The sequence below is a fragment of the Chaetura pelagica genome, unplaced genomic scaffold, assembly GCF_000747805.2.
Source record: "Chaetura pelagica isolate M959 unplaced genomic scaffold, ChaPel_1.0 scaffold181, whole genome shotgun sequence".
NCBI lineage: Eukaryota > Metazoa > Chordata > Aves > Apodiformes > Apodidae > Chaetura > Chaetura pelagica.
In genome coordinates this window covers 1,505,332-1,522,755 of record NW_009951992.1, presented here as the reverse complement: position 1 = coordinate 1,522,755, position 17,424 = coordinate 1,505,332, and the positions used below count along the sequence as shown (strand labels likewise).

The following is a 17,424-nucleotide window of genomic DNA, read 5'->3' as shown; positions in this document are numbered from 1 at the left end:
CAGAAAGAAAAAGATGCAAATCTCATGACTATACTGCAGGAACCACAAGCTGCACTGAGCCCCTGCGTGGCTCTGAGAGAGGGAGAAACCCCGCACAGGGCGGCCGGGCAGCCCCTACCTCCAGTCAGCCAACTGCTGGCTGCCCCCCAGCGCCTCCGGAATCACGGCCGCAGGCTGAACCGAGTTGTGCAGAGCAACCCCTGGGAGCTGCTGCCAGGTGGAAGGAAGCAGTATCTGCTGGGTCCCCCCCGGCCAGGCCTGCTGCAAAACAACAAGCAGAAACACAGGCTCACTAGAGTTCAGCTCCTGCAGGTGCACAGAGATTCACTCCAAGCAATAATTGCACTCATGTAGATTGTTAGCTTGCAGAGATAACAGCACATCATTGCACTCTCAAAAGGTCTCAGTACAATAAGGGAACAAGAAAACCAGGGAAAGAAGCTTCCCCTGACACTTTGTTACCCTTTTGTATCACAGATGTCACCTGGGAAAAAGAGTGTTAATATTGCACTACAGAAGGCAGCCAGATATTGTACTGCCAGATGCAGCCTGAGTGTTCAGCACTGTTGCTGCATGTAGGTTTATGCACACTGCTCTGCTGAAGGATTCCAAAATATTAAGCCAATTTGGTTTTCTGCCTTACAGGGCTCGCATTGAGAGAGTTGAGACAGTGTTGTTCCTGTGGAAATTCACCTCAACTACAGTATTTAAGAAAAGCCACACTGAAAAAAACACCCAAAAACCCAAAAACCAAAATAAATTTGGCAGTACAATATTTCTATGATTTTGAAAATGTGTCTCTCTTTCTTGCAGTTTAAACTGCAACACAATAAACACCTGCTGTTTTAAATAAAGTATTTCTGCAAGTAACAGATCCACTTATTACAAATACCGGTTCCAAACAAGAAGCCTTCAAAGCAGAGAGCTGCTAAAACCTCTGCCAACATAAGCAGAATAATAATATTTTTTTTAAAAAAAGAGAAATATGTTAAAAGTCACACCATGCGTCTTTCCAAAAGCCAACACCTGCACAAGACAAAGCAGAGAGTTTAATACAGCAAGATATAAATTCCCAATGAGAGGCAGAAATCGGGCCTTCCAAGCGACGAACTGTTTTGACAGAGGAAGGACAAAAATATGCAAAGCTTAGCAAATGGCTAACGCAAACTGAGGGGAAGCAGCAAGGGAGAAGTGTCGGAAGCACTAAAGGTGAGAAAATTCACACCAAAGGCTCCCAGAATTCAAACAGAAACAGTAAGTCCTCCAGAGAAACTCAGAATCCAGGCTGATCGTCTGGAGACAGCTGGCTCTGATCTCCACTGCTGTACAGGGGAGTCAAACATCAAGTCCACTGCACACACAGAGGAGAACAGAATTTGCCTGTTGAATCAAAAAGCCAAATACACTTTTGAAAACATCACTAACAACCCACTTGTGCCCTAGCTCTGCTACAGTCACCCCTTGCTGTTTTCAGAGCCCAGACTGCAGCCTTTCAGTAATCAAAATTCAAGAGGAGGAAAGGAGATACATCCCCAGGTCTGTTCAGCTCAGAGCAGTGACCCAGGAGAACCCCCCCGTCCCATCCTCAGAAATAGGGAGCAGTTAAATGGCCTCAGAACTCCAATGAGTGGATTTTAATTTCAAGGCAGGTATGACCCAAGTGAACTCCACTTCAACAGAGATCTCCCTCTTGGAAAAAAATCACACTCAAACTACCACTTTAAAGCCACAAGAAACAACATGGTTCACATAATGGAATGCGTTTTGAAAGACACGTGAGGATACCAGCACTTAACTGCACTGCCATGTTTTCATAAGCTTCACTGATCTGATTCTGGAGTTTTACAATGACTTCTTTGTGGCACTTGCAAGGTTGTTTTGATGCAGGTGCCTAATGAGTACAGAAGAGGACAATTTTGAAAACGTACTCTTCTTAAAGGTGTCTTTATTCCCTTTCCCCGTCCTTCAAAAAAATTGTTCCAAATAGTCGAAAAGTTAGCTATTGCCATTTTGGATACTAGAGCTCACCTTTAATTTCAACCAAGAAATACATATGAACTGAAAGTATCTGTGAAGAACAGTATCTTTATCTGGATGAAGCAAGCTATGTGTGATTGGCTATAAATAACAAAAGGCCAGAAAATTATTGTCAATGTTCAACAGAGGTTAAGAGAAATGAACTACTGAGGCAATACATTACAGAATTTGCTATTGTTAGAGATTTTAGCCTGTGCTTAACAACCTGAAACATTTCTACATGCACAGCAGCTTTACACATGTTGAAAACAAAGTACGTAGCTAACTTGCCAAGTAGTTAAAATTCTGGCCATCCAGGTACCTGTAGCAGAGTCAAGCTAGAGCCTGATTCCTTTGTATTCAACAATCAAAAGGCAAAGATGGGGTAGCAGGTGAAGAGGAAGAGCAATTACAACTCTTCTATGGAATAGCTTAGAAGAGCTTTGCAATACTAGGCTAGTAACAAGTCAATAGATCTGGATTCTTTACAGAGCCACACTAAACGTCAGAGTCAGACAGTGCTTCAGCAATGTTGGGGAGGAAAACAACGAGACATTAAGATGTAGCAAGAACACAGCCACAAGATGGCACATGCTTCCATGCCCTCTGCAAGTCTAAGTTAAAACAAAAACTCAGTTAGTGAACACAATCAAGGGAGGCAATTACCAGTACTGCAGCCGTCTGTTCTACTAGCGCCGGGCGGCCGGCTGCGCAGTTCAGGGTAAAGGGGACCGCATACTGCGGCGTGATGGTGGCTACTTGAGGATGAAGAGTTGCTACCATTAGTGGTGTACAGCTTCCCTGAAATGTAGATCAGGCAGTGAGTGAAACACACGTACTGAGGCAGGATAAGTGGGTTCAGCAATAGGGCCAGAAAAGGTTTCACCTCACTGGCATTCTGTGGTGCTTGAGCAGACTCCAGAATTGCAATGGATGCAGTGAAACCAACACCCAGACCCTCGGGCATGTTCCTCTAAGCAACTACGTATCCCTGAAGGGAACACAAGGAACCGGGAATTTGGGAACAGAATCTCTCTGATTACATAGTTAAAAAGTAAAAATGAGTTACGTGTTCAGCTATTGATCCTTCACTGGGTCTAGAGATCGAGTTACACACATACCCAGGTCATACCACCACCTGCACCCAGCAGGACACAGCAGCTATTGTACCTCCAATGCCCACGCAGCACTTGTGGAAAAAAGGTGAGCTCAGGGATTTAGCAGAAGACACGGTAGGTCTCTTGTACCACAAAAGAGCAAAGTTAACTGTGATGAAACTACCAAGACAAATATTAGTCCATTAAATTAAATTAAAACTAGATTCTTAGTGTACAATTTGCACTCTCAGGAAAAGCAGGGTCTGGATTCAGGTGGGCTCCTTCAAGTATATTCTGCTTTTTGGATACCATTACCTGCATAACTATGCTAATCAAACCAGAGATCACAGAAAGCCACCAAAATTATTTGGACTGAACAATCAAAAAACTACTTCTCTACCACCAGGTCAGTAAGCACTATACACTGTCTGGAGGGTAAAACTAATGAAGTATGTGTTAGTGTCAGCAGAAACTAACACTATGCAAATAAACAAAAGTGCACTTAATTATAAAGGCAATTAAAATTTTTCAGTGAATAAAACCTGTGAATATTGCTATATATTAAAGCATTACTTTTTGGAAATAAAAACTGTTATAATTTACAAAAACATTACTGATGTTTAAAATATTTTTTCATAATTATTTGTGAGTTTTGCTACCACAAACAGCAAACAACAGGAATAGGTGTCATTACTACACCTCACTTTACACTAACAGTGTAACCGAGAAGGTTTCAGAAATAATTTTCTTGATTTAAACATTAAATTTTAACTTGAGTCATCTTGTTGCCCTTTCTGTTCACAGCAACCTCACTTCTCATGGAAATAATTTCTTCTAAAATTTGCTGCCACGTGTTTAAAGTGCAGGCAAAAACATACCCCACTACCTGTAAGGCAGTGCACACCCATGAAAAAATACAGCCTGTTTTTAGCAGCTGAAAACTACATATTTATGATTTAAATCAAACTTCTAAAACCTGGTAGGCACATGACATAAAACAGTTTAGACTTTAAATATTCCAGAAAAAAAAAAAAAAAGCAAAACCAAGAAAATACTGTCTTAGAAGTGATCTGCATTGAACCTTTTGGAGTGTTCTGAGAACCTCCTGCAACCACCCCACAACCCAAGGGGCAGTCTCCTGGATGGTGGTAGGAACTGCAGTTAACTCGGGGGTGGGGGTTTGGATTTTTTTTACCTGTGTGAGAACTCCAGACTGGATCTGCAGTGGCTGTGCTGCAGGTGCTTGTGGTACAATTGGGACAGCATTCTCCATCCTTACTGGGAACCCAGAATGCTTTGTAGTTGCCTGAAGTCCAGCTGTGGGGGACAAGAACACATCACTGCTAAGCTGCTTTATTATTCTTTTTGCTTTTTCAATTTCTTTCCAAAATCAAATTCCTACCAGGTAAGGGCAGAAGAAAGGGTTAGGGGAAGAGAAAATAAAACTGTTCCGTTTGACAAAATAATACTAACAAAACACCAGCTGAAGTAAATACTTCTGAAGTCCCAGCATGTCAAAGGGCAATGATGGACAACCAAAAGCTTGGCTCTGCTGAAGTCCAGTCTTGTTTTAGAAACACAGAAAACAGATGCCTAATCCCATGTTGCTTGAGACTAAGTTCGAAGTCCAAACCTTACACTATCAGTTCCCACTTCCTATATAATTTTCCATACTAACACAATCCAGATACGAGCATAAATACAGAACTGTAAGGAACAGCAGAGCCATGCTGGTGCCAACCTCACTGATTTGCAATCTGTGACAATTTGTGGCCAGCAAACTGCACAGGTGCATCAGTGCCTGGGAACTGAGACTCAGAGACCAGATATTCACTCCTGAGATACAAAACACAGCACGACACTTTCTTATTTTCAGCTAGGCCTGGCTCCTCTCTTCACTGCCTTCTGTGAAATGCTGCTGTGTTCAGTTTTGGGGGAAAAACTGGTTGGGCAACCAGATGAAGACTGCAGCCTCAGCAGGCAAGATACTGTCACCTGCTCAAGCATGACCTGGAAGAGAACCAAATAATCTCTACACTGACCTGATTCTGCACTCACACCTGATGCAAGAGCACCGAGACATGCAGAGTGGTCACTGCACTTCCTCAACTTAGTGCAAATTACAGCTTCTCATTCCTACCTATCTGAAACCACAGTCTCATGTGAAGGGTTTTTCTGCTTACTTTGAAAAGCTGGGGGGCAAACAATGAAGGTTTGCTGGAATGGGTCAGTCTGTGTGCAGATCTGGGTGGTTCCAGGCTGCAAGGAAACACTCTGCTGTGCCACTCCTGCAACAGGTGCTGCAGATGATGGATATAGAGCAGACTGGTAGTTTAGCAGTGAGATGTCTGAGTTTGCCAGGGATGGAAGCCAATACACTAGCCTGGGAAAAAACACAACAATTAATTAGATTTATAATTTGTGCTTATTATAAAGAACCAACAGGAACCATCAGTATTATACTAGGAAACAAGAACAAGAAAAAGGTTTTGGGTAAAAGGCATAAGACAACATAGGAGAAAAAACAGGAATCGCAGCAACTTTACTTACATTGCTGAACTGACAGGAAAATACGATTAGGTGAAGTAAAGAGAGACTGACTTGAAAATTTTGAAAATAGAATTTCCAGACAAGACTACAAATTCTGGAGAGCAATTCAAGTACAGTATTTTGCATAACAGGACTTGGCCTGAGGGCAGAATATTAGACTACTCCATTTGTTTGATCAATGTAAAAGATGCTGTACCTGATTGTGTACTGTATTGAGCTGGTTGTTAAAGCTCATTGTCAGGTTTGTGCTTGTATTTGGAGCAACATGAGTGGTGAATGGGCTCTTAATCTGATTCACTGTATCATACATATTCACTCTTCTCTTGCAGATCTCCATGTTCTGAAAGCATGATTTCACACTGAAACAGAAGGAAAAGGTCAGAAATGTAAAAACAGTACAATGGAGACATGACAGATTCCCAACTTTATAAACAGGCACTTAGGTTTAGGTCCTCTCTTATTTTTTAACCAACAAAGAATGTCCCAGAACATGAAAAGGAAGCTTATTCTTTATATACGTCATTGCTGTTTTCATATCAGGCAGAAAATGCAGAGAACAACATTGAAATAAAGCAGAAAAAGGCTACTCTCTGTTTCAAACACATCCTCCTGAAACAAACCAAGAAATCTAAGGAAGCCTACTGATTGCTGTGTGGGAAATCCAGTAGATGTGTCATTGTAACAAATGGATGGTTCAAAGTCTTCAGTGGAGTAACTCTCTTATCTGCATCAATTGTCAACATTTTCTTCAACAAGTCAATATATTCCCTTCGGTCAGCCTTCTCTGCCAACATGTCAGTCCCTTCTAAGTCTGTAGACATATTCACCTTGAAAATAAAATGAGACTAGTTCACACAAACATCACATTTAATTGCTAACAATTCAGTAATTTCACATAATGTGGAAATATTTATTAAGCATTTATGTCTCTTAGATTAATTTTAGGTTCAACAGCACTAACACACAGTCTTTCCCTTGCTCATTCTATAGAAGGAAGTAAAACTTTTACAGGGGACTCTCATCTCAACATGAAGTTAGTCAGTTCAACAGGTATCAACCAGGCTTTGTTCTCCACCAATATGCCCCCATTTTTTGTGGGGCTATAAGGGGCCAGCAAATCAGAATGGCAAAAGTTCTACATTCTCTGCACAGATGTAAAGTGATTATAACACCTCCAAAAGCAACAGAAAATTGAGACAAACGTATTTAAGACCCAAGGCCTTGTGGTAGTAAAAATACTTAGATATTCCTTCACTTTATCTCTGAAAACAGAACGAAAAAATAAAATTATCTGTAGTTCCTGTCAACTTTATTCTAAAGTCAATTAAGAGGCCTAATCCTATGAACTCATCTGCAGGGGCTTAGCTTTCCTGCTGCTTGACTGCTTCTAGTGGTAACAGGCTAAGAACCCTTGTGGCATCTAACAGATCAAGGCCTAAGAAGAGACAAAAAATGTCTAAGTTTCATAATTAACATTTTAATAGCCTTTAATACAATGATTTTTGATGCAAACTGGCACCAGGGCAAACCTGTATCAGTGCTCTCAATGGCGGGTGGAAGAGGACTGCTCCAGCCCAGGAGTCTCAGTTTTAGAGACCCCAATAATGTATGCAAGTAATATGACAGCTATTTGTGTGTTACAAGATCTCCACACACCTGCGCCATATCATCCAAACAGTTGAATATGTATTTCCGAGCTTCTTTTGATTTTATTCCTGTCTCCAACTCATGTTCTTCTGGGGTCTATAAAAGAAAGTACTTATTGACATAAACTGAGATATCACACATCCACACAGAAAAACCAGCAAAAGGAGAGACCAGCCAAGTGATCTTCTGTCTGCTCTAAGAGAAACCACAGGCCAGTGGGCCAAACCAAGAGAGCCATGGGTTCTATTGCCTCAGCTGGAAGGATCATTCATTGCAAAGTTGAACCAACAACAGGATGACACTTCATTTCAAGACTTCATCAGGGAGAACATTAGCCAGAAGAACCCAGGATTTCTGATTTAGGAAGAGGCTATGCATATTTTCAACCTTTCTTATACAAAGAAGAAGAAAGGCAAAATCCCCTTCCTTCTGCTGTTCAGCATTAAAGGCAAATAAAGTGCACATCTGATTCTTTCCTGTCCTCTGCCAATACATAAAGAGATTTCTGTTCAACTAACAAAGAGCATCATGAAATACTCCCTGTTTTATTCTCTGCATTGTCAGGAGATGACAACCAGATGACATACTCCCTGCAGACTGAGAAGGCCATAATAAGTAACCATTATCTCAATTAACTTTAACACCCACTCTTTGCTGGTACTATCATGCACAGCTGCTACTGTCAAATGACTACCAGGAGGTCTGCACGGCTTCTGAAATGAATTACACAAACCAGCCAGATTTGAATGGCATTTAAAATTAAACCTTCCCTCTGAATGTTTTCACAGTACACTATAACTAGGTATGAATTTACACCAAGCCCACAATGAACAAACCAGAGCTGGCAATAAAAGAGACAGACAAACCTTTAGCCTCCACAATGGGTATCCCAAATTCGGATCTCTGTTAAAAAACCTGCTTGTTTTCGTTCCCGCACTGAGAAGATACTCGGCTGGAAGACCTTGAGTTTGTGAAATATAACGAATCTAGGAAAGAAAATTAAAAGAATGAGGAGTCCCAACATAAAAAACTCATAGCGAATGGAGTAAGTATCAGCCAAGTCTGTTCACAGTAAATAGGAAATAACCTGTAAATAAAGAATTGCCAGACTACCAAAACTGAAAAAATTAAATGAGCTACCTCAAGTATTTATAAGGACACTTAACTTTTTCAATCATATTATCTGCAGAAGTTTTAGGTTTTAAATACAATTTTCTTATTTTAGGGAAGTATTTTTTGACCAAATATATATGAGCAGAGTGTAAGCTTTCGAGACATGGATAAAGTAACAACAGTCTTTCATATCAGCAATGTAAGACATACACAATTTGAGAGAAAATTACCACAGAATTTATGGTGTATCTATATGTAACTGAAGGCAGAAGTACCAAACAACACTGCTGTTCATGGCTACAAAAACTCTAGAGACACAACTTGAGAACAATGTCATGGCAAAGCTCTCACTGACCAAGAAAGCACAACCAAGAATATGGAATAAAACAATAGTAAGCTTTTTTAGAATACTCAAAATAATGCCCAACTGCTAATGCCAATTCCTCTCCAGGTGTATGGTGAGAAATGTGACATCCTCTTTGGCATGACCCTCCCCTCCAAGGAGTGCATTAGAAGTTTCAGAAAAAAACCCTGCTAAGTCTTATTTCAAAGAATCATAGAATGGTTTAATATAGATCCTCTAGTCCCACCCCCTACACGGACAGGGACACCTCCCACCAGCCCAGGTTGCTCCAAGCCCCATCCAACCTGCCCTTGAACTCTTCCAGGGATGGGGCAGCCACAGCTTCCCTGGGCAACCTGTGCCAGTGTCTCACCAGCCTCACAGCAAAGAATTTCCTCTTCATGTCCAACCTAAATCTCCCCTCCTCCAGTTTTAATCCATTCCCCATTAGTCCTCTCACTACAAGCCTTTGTCAGAAGTCCCTCCCCAGCTTTTCTGGAGCCCCTTCAGGCACTGGAAGGTGCTCCAAAGTCTCCCTGGAGCCTTCTCTTCCCCAGGCTGAACATCCCACTGCAGGACTCTTCACTAACTGCTATGGCTTGTGATCCATATGAATTTATCAATTCACTTTCCACATAAGCCAGGGTGGATCTGAAGTGTCTGCAGGTGAGAATTTTTTGTATCTACACAACAGTTCAGCTAAGAGTTCAGCTATTTTTATGAGACACCACTGTTGCTTTACAGACAAAGGGTGTTTAAAAAATAATTGTAAATCCCACTCCAAACCATGAGCAAGAGTTCATGGAGAGGTCTTCTCACTACTTCTGCCTGAGCTTTTACTTGCTGCTGCAGAATCTCAGAACACATGAAGGCAAGTTGGCCTTAGATCTCAAGTGCAATTCGGATATCAACACCAACCACATGAAGTCTCACCTCGCACTGCCTCACAAACGACTGCAAAATCCTGTCTATTAAGCAATGGAAAAAGCAGCTCCTCCCCACCCACCTACATGAGAAGATAAGGTTCTCAGAATTACACAAAACTCAGTGTGCAACGAAACCACCATGCTCTACCTCAGTTATTTTCTAACTCATTCTGCTCATTAAGAGAACACTGTACTTCCTTCAGAAATTTATAGTGCTGGGAAGATATAACAGAAGTTTTTAAACTTACTAAATTTTCATATCTTTTATCATTTAAGGAAAACTATACCAAGCACTGTAAGAAGATTCCACTATAAAAACCACAGTGGAAAAGTCAGCCTCAAAATCCTCTCATAAAATTGTTTTGTCCTTTTACAGGCAGCTGACTGGCCCAGGTAATAATGCTAAGGATTCACAGAAAGAGCTAATTAGTTCAAGATGCCTTTTCAGACTCTTGCCCTTGTATTCAGAGACAGCTCAGGGCTCACACTTTGCATAAGAAATGAGGAAGGGTTGCTGTAGGTATTAACAGGACAGGAATGATGGGCTGCTTCTGTCTCCACATGGAAAAACAGCCATCATGGTGAAATTACAGAGGGCGTTTCAAATCAGGACACAAACCTTGCTTCTATGTTGACAGGAAGGTATTTCAACAGCTTTTGGCTTTGGAAACCAGGAGGTTAACTGTAAATCACTCTCTATATTAGATAACTACATCCAACTCCGGTTTTAACACACAGAACTCTGTGCTCTCCTGAACAACAGAGACAGACAGAAGATGGGAACATCAGACAGAGAAAATGAACTTCAGCTGACGGAGAGCATGGATTTGTGCTAGATGAAATGGGGCATAGGACACACTGGGTTCCGACAGTCTGGACAGGGATCACTAAGGTTTCATAGGAACATCCCCACATCTGCCATGCATGCTCACCTGGTCATACTCAGATGCTCCTGGGTACAGAGGCCATCCCAGAAACAGCTCAGCTATCACACAGCCCAGTGACCACATGTCAATAGCTTCGCAGAAAGGTAAACCCAGTATGATTTCAGGAGCTCTGTTGGAAAAAAATGTTAAAATGTTACATCTTTGACTGGGAAAACATGCAGTTCATTCCTATAAATCACTCTGGATAATGCTCCTTCTTCTCTAAGCACAAGTAAATCTGGGTGAAACAAAGTGACCCACTTTAAAGAAGAAGATGCTTCATGTGGCACAGCAGATCCCAAACTTTCTATCACTTACTGGCTCAGCTGGATTTGTTTTTATTGCCTCCAACTCCAAGGAGGTCTTTATGCAACTGTGATACGAAGTTACTCTTTCAGTAACAAATTAAATTACACCTGACAGCACGTATGGTGTGAGGCACCCCTGAGACAGCACACAACTACCCTACCAGAACAGGGGAGAAAAGCCCAGGCAGGCAGCGCTCAGGCTTTTCTGGGTGGGTGGCAGGTGCCCAGCTGCAGAAAGCTGCTTGTGGTTGTGTGGAGAAGAAAGGCATCTGCAGAGCCAGAAAAAGGGGCTCCTCAGAGGCACTCAGTTTCTATCAGTGGGTTTTTATACAGAGTTTGCAGAGTTTCGAGTTTAAAACGGATGGAAAGATCACAGCTGGAGGCTGTGACTGCTCTGCAAAGCGGTGTTACAGGTTTCTGTGCACTGAACCACACCTAATGCAAAATCTACCTGCCTGGCCTTTACGAGAAGGTGATGAAAAAAAACTCCATCACCAAGCAGGGTTTGCTTCTGTAACAGGTTGGAATTTCAGGGAGATTTCTGTCTGGAACTGACTCATAATGCAAAAGGATGTTTTAGTACAACTCTTCACCTACCCATAGCTCAGAAACAAACCGGTGCTGTCAGACTACATTCTGGTCATACATTTGCATACTACTTAAAAACCATGTGAGTTAGTGTGGGAATTCACTCTGGAAAGTACAGAAACACAAAAACCTTGACCTTCTTCATGCAAAACTAACACAAGTGCAAAGGAAGGCAGAAAAGTCCTAAACTCCAGGCTATCTATTTTCTAGTCATGACTTGGGCAGCATGACCCAGGGCTGGTGTGCCATTTCTTGAATTACAGTGTGTATATTTATCCAGTTTAAAAAGGCTCTGAAACCAGTTCTCATCTTTCTACAGAATTCTGAAAAACAGGACTTGCATAATGTAGAGGTGTTAATAGATCTGACATGCACCCTCAACTGTTCAGCCTGAATGTACCTCCCAACTGTTTGTACATGGCAAGAAGTGACTCTCCAGTTAATCATCCTTTGTGTTGTAGTGACACAGATACAGCTTTTGTTTTAGGTGACTATACAGTTACCATCAGCCTGCCTCCAAAACAAACACACTCATCCCAGTTGCCCAGGCACAGTGCCCCTAGGAAAGCACAAGATCCATCAAAAAAGAGAGACAGCTGAACCAGCTGTCTACTGCAGAGGTCAGACCTGTTCTCTATCATTCTGCTTTAAAGCAAATAGGTTCTTCTGTTATGTCTGAGCTCCCCCAAAACAGAGCCATAAAGTGCCTTTAGTAGTCAGAATAACATTATTTAAGGTAAGACATTCAGACACTCGCCCTATTTGACACTGATCCATTTCAACCTTCTTGTCTGTCCTCAGCAATAGTTGACTTTGGAATGGGCTTGCATAGGTGAAAATATGAAATGATTATGCAAATACGCTAAGTATCTGATACTTGAATGCTGAATGTCCTGCTAAACGTTTATATTTTAAAGAACTATGCTAGAGCAGATCCAACTTTCTACAGGCTAACCAATGCAAACAAGAGCAATAAATTTCTCCAGTACTTTGTTCATCACAAGCAGAGTGAGATGCTGGAATCCTCAGAACCCTGGTGCCATTAGCCTGCTGGTCACCATCAGCAAAGTGTATTGATCCTCTTGATGATCCCACCTAGGCAGCAACTTCCAATTCAGAGAGAACCCAAACCTGCCATATAAGGAATGCTGCACACCAGAGTTTCCTTGGCAAACACATGATAAGCAGCTTGTGGAATAAGCAGAGCACACTGGTCCTTCACTAGTGCATTAAAAATCCCGCCAATTCCAACAGAGAGAGAGATCAGTGGCAACAAAGGCTGGATGTGACGGTTTGTCAGGCTTTACAGGCTGGAATAGACTCAGGTATTCCAAAACCTCAGGACCCAAATGATAGCAAGTTGAGCTCAATACACTTTATTCCCTGGAACTAAACAAATGAACTTCTCACAAGCCACCTGATTACATTTTGATTGCAGAACAGAGCTGGGAAATAAAAAATCTCTTTCCTCCCTCTTACACCACTGGAATTAGCAGCCTCATGAGAAGTGAGTTCAAACAGGACAACAGGCAGAGGTCACTTTCATAGTGGGACCATCGGAGATTAAAGAGATTTTATGATCTTAAGCTCTTTGAAACAGAAATCAAAAACATTCTTTCTTTGCATACACGCCTGCCAAACTCTGACTTCCAAAGCTGGCAAACATGCTCCAGCGCTCTTGGGAGAGGATTCGCAGCAGTAGCGGAAAAACCCGAGACTTACTTTTAGCATTTCAAACCACGCCATGTTTACACACAGGTCTCCAGCCCTCCCCCTTGTGAAGAATGACGGTAACACGTAGCCAGAGATGCACTGAACAACGTGATCACCACTGGGAGCTGGATGAGCAAGCTGAGTTGGATTTGGCAGCAGGCACTGCTGCTTCCAGGGCCACCAAGACTGGGACAGAAGTAGGTCATGCAGCCCAAAGCAGAGGTAAGCAGCAGACACTACTGCACCATGCAAGCTCCCTTCACATTCAGTGTCTCAAATTGTTCAGTCCTTCAGCTTCCTGGTTGCCACTACACAGGAACCATCAGGAGTTGGGGACCTGAGCAAGGCTCACGATGGCTGCACTGGCACATAACACAGGACACAAGTCTTGCTCTCTGAACTGCAGGCAGATCAGGCTTCCCAGGGATCCTTAATTTCTGCAACCATCTACTGTTTATGTTCCTCAGGAGAACAAAAGCACCCATATCCTTCCACACCTTATGCAACAAGCATCTGGTTTTCAGGTCAGGAATTACTGCTAGGAGATCTCAGGACTGCCACAGAAACTAGTCACTGCATCAAAGCATGGCTGCCAGGATACCCCTGGTCGGTTCAAATAATTCTTCACAGGCATCTCTGCTCACACTTGGAGCCAACCATGCCATGACAGTAAAAGTGCCCTTGGTGGGGTTACACTGCAGGCAGCAGAAACACTTGGGGAGGGAGGGAACATGCCCCACCATCCCAACAGCTCCAGCAGCCTCAGAGTCCAATGCAAGTTGTCCAGCTGCCAGAAGGACAACCAGAGCCTGGAGTGAGCAGGGTTGTTGGACAAGATGACCTCCAGCAGCACTGAGCATAATTCACAAAGAAAGTTTTTTTCCTCCAGGGTCTATGTACCAGAAAATTCACCTTGCAGAGCCTTAGGCTGGCTGGTCTGGGAGTCTCTACAGGAGACAGAGGCCACATAAGTACCAGGAACAGGTATTAAAAACAAAAAAGTGAACACAGAATGAGTAGTTTATTTTGAATAGCTGACTGAGAACCAGATAAAGAATTGGTCTATACTGTTTTATTGGACACTGCATTGAAAATATTTCCAAATTAGAACTCATCTGAACACTAATTTAATATGAATATGGTCAAAGGAATCCAGTTCTGCCACAAAAAGCTGGTTTCTACACCATCTCCATAAATTCCTAGATTATGGATTTTAGTAATCACCACCATTAAACTAATTATATATCACTGAAAATTAGATTTCCACATCACAGCATTCTTAACTTCAGTCAAGCAGACAGCCTTAAACACCACCTCATCCCAGGGTGCTGCCTTCCTGGCAGTGTCAGTCACCCCATGCCTGGGGCTTGGTGCTGCACACAGGGTGAAGCAGCTTCCTCCCCAGCAGCCCCTGTAAGATCCTTGTCACCTCTTGCTGCTTTTGCCTCCGTGAGATGTTTCTGCAGTATCAGAAACTGGAAAGCACCATGTGCCTCCCCAAACTGTGTTGCTTACATGTGTTCTGAGTCAGATAGAGCAGATTCTTGATCAGCAGTTATCTCTTTCAGTGCAACAAAACTAATAATGCATTTGAGACAGAGAGCATTTCAACAGAGCTATGGTGTGCAGAAGACTACATCAGAAAAAATAACAATCAATACTTTTAGAATTGAAAAGATTCACATGCACAGTGAAGATCATGAGGAATAGGTTAAGAAAAGTCTGTATCATATGAAAGAAACAGCACAGAAAGCTGGCACTTGGTGTTGTAGGGAGTAAAAATAAAACAAAACAAAGGGGGCAAGGATACAGGGAGTATGAGAAACAAACAGAACAAGCCCATGACAAGCCAGTGCTTCAAACTGAAGCTGGGAGGATGGGAAAGACATCAAACAGGGCAGAGACACAGGGTGGGGTGGAGTGTCTCAGTCCTCTGTCTGTCTCAGCTGGAAGGACTAGATACTAGTTAGGTTTTGCGTCAAGGGAGCTCACATTCAACCGAAGGCAGCCCTGACACAGCACAGACTTCATGTCCCTTTGATGCTAGAGGTTTCTGCGTCCATTTATCGAGGTCTACTTCTACTGATATTGAAAACAGAACCGAGATAGAGGAATGATTGAAGGAAAAAGCATAGCTTGCTTTAGCTACACAGCTTCTGAGTTTTAACACTTTTGCCCATCTTTTATTTTTAATTCTTAGACAGGAGTGCAGTGGAACCTGAGCTCTAGTTCATCACTTTTTCGAAAGACCTACAGGTCTTATGGAAGGGTGGTTTACCAAGAGCTGAAACAGGCAGTTGTGCTCACAAAGGGAGCTCAGACAAAGAAGGAAACAGAAGAAACAGGATAAAAAGAATGGGTATCTCTTCGACTTCTCACCCTTCTAAATGACTGTGGTTAATGGACTGATTTCAGATCATGGCAAACAACGCCAAACACATGATGTATCAGCAGCATTCTGCTTCCCCAGTTTGCTACGTCACACATCGTCACCAATGAGTGACAGGGTAAAATCAACTTCACTAATCTGGGGTAAAAAGAAGGTAAAGGACTGCATGTTATGTCACACTTGCAAAGCACACTTGTTTACATACAAACTGCAGAAGAAATCTCCAGGAAACAAGCAGAACAGTGGACAGGCTGATCATTTCCTCCTCCCCCCTCAACTGGGACCAGACTTAATGGCAGCAGAGCTCAGTACTTGCAGCAGACCCCAACAGGATCAGCTTTTCTCTGCTGGGCAGCCCACGGTTGTGAGCAACCCTGGCTGTTCTTACCTGTAGTAGCGCGACTGCAGGTAGGTGGAGCAGACTGCTTTGGAGACATGGCTGGCTGAGCCAAAGTCTATCACCTTCACTCTGTAGGGCTGGCGTGCAGGATCCACCAACATGATGTTTTCTGGCTTCAAATCAGCATGTATCAGACCCAGGCTCTTTAACTTCATCAAGGCAGTAGCCACTTGCTGCAGAATTGGCCGAATGTATTTCAGGGGCAAGGGACTGAACTTGTTTTGCTTTAAGAAATCATATAAGTTCTGTTCCAGCATCTCAAATACAAGGCATGTATGATTCTTGTGTTGAAAGCACTCGTAGGAGCGAACAAAGTTATACTCATCAGCATTCTCACTGCTCAAACGAGAGAGGATGCTCACCTCTATCTGGCCCTGCCTGGCGTAAGAAGGATGGTTCTTCAGGATTTTGATGGCTACAATCTCCTTCGTGCTACGCTTCCAGCATTTCGCCACCTGCCCAAACGTCCCTCGGCCCAGGAACTCCAAGACCTCATAGCTGTTTGTCATAGAGCACAGGATTTCATGCTGGACCAGCTGATAATCACCTTCACCACTGGAACTGCTGCTTTTGGTGGTGACCGTGGTGGTTGTGGCCGCAGCACCCACCGCAGGTCTGTTTTGCAGCATGAGAGGTGGATGTTCCTCAATTATCTGCACACTACCGTTGCTGTCAACCTCTTCACTTTTCCTTTTTAATCCACATTTTTGGTAGGGTTCCAGTAAAGAAACGTTGCTCCTGTGTGTGAGGGTCTGGCTGCTCTGGAAGGACGCGGTGGCGCTGCTGCCCGTGCTGTCGGCTGCGGTCACCACGATGTGCTCAACCGAGGGAGCAGGGAGAAGGAGGTTCTGGTCGTAGGCAGGGATGCTGAAGTTGGCTGCCTGATGAGAGGAGCTCGCTTGCCCTTGAGCTGCTGGGAGGTTTTTGTTGTGGGTATAATACTTGTCACTACTGCTCTGTCCTGAAACATCCCAGACAGAGGGCTCCACTTTCAGTTTCTTGGCACTGCAGAAGGCACTCGAGGATACTGACGGAGGGGAGAACACCTGCAGCTGTGAGGCCATACCTGGAAAGGAAAAGGAGAACTCATGACGACTGCTCAGAGGCAGCTCCGATGGAACGAGACCTTCCACCTGCACTAGACACAGGACGACAAGTACTTTCCTAAGCACCACATGGTGCCCACCACCTCAGAGGGCACTCTGTGGTCCTACAGGCACCCGCAGAGCAAGGCTCCCCGGTGGAATGACCACATCCTGCCTCACTGCCCAGAGCACGGAAGCAGATAGCTCTTTACCCAGCTTCCTAAAGGTCAGGAGATCCCCGCAAGAGATGGGAAAGCAGAGGGAGGGGAAGGGAGCAGAGAAGCGGGAAGACGCTGAGAAAATTCACTTCGCTTTCCGTCCCC

At 43.3% G+C, this 17,424-nt stretch overlaps 1 protein-coding gene across 1 annotated transcript in view; it reads right to left on the bottom strand.

Annotated features, from left to right (window-relative positions):
* The window catches only part of HIPK1 (homeodomain interacting protein kinase 1), a 20,423-nt gene extending 3,343 nt beyond the window's left edge, over positions 1-17,080 (bottom strand). The window contains 11 exon segments of the mRNA XM_010002316.1: positions 119-261; positions 2,683-2,817; positions 4,309-4,430; positions 5,297-5,478; positions 5,480-5,496; positions 5,860-6,022; positions 6,306-6,490; positions 7,320-7,406; positions 8,177-8,296; positions 10,625-10,748; positions 16,005-17,080. Of these exon segments, the coding sequence (XP_010000618.1) occupies positions 119-261; positions 2,683-2,817; positions 4,309-4,430; positions 5,297-5,478; positions 5,480-5,496; positions 5,860-6,022; positions 6,306-6,490; positions 7,320-7,406; positions 8,177-8,296; positions 10,625-10,748; positions 16,005-17,080 (2,354 nt within the window).
* Between the last annotated feature and the right edge of the window lie 344 nt (positions 17,081-17,424).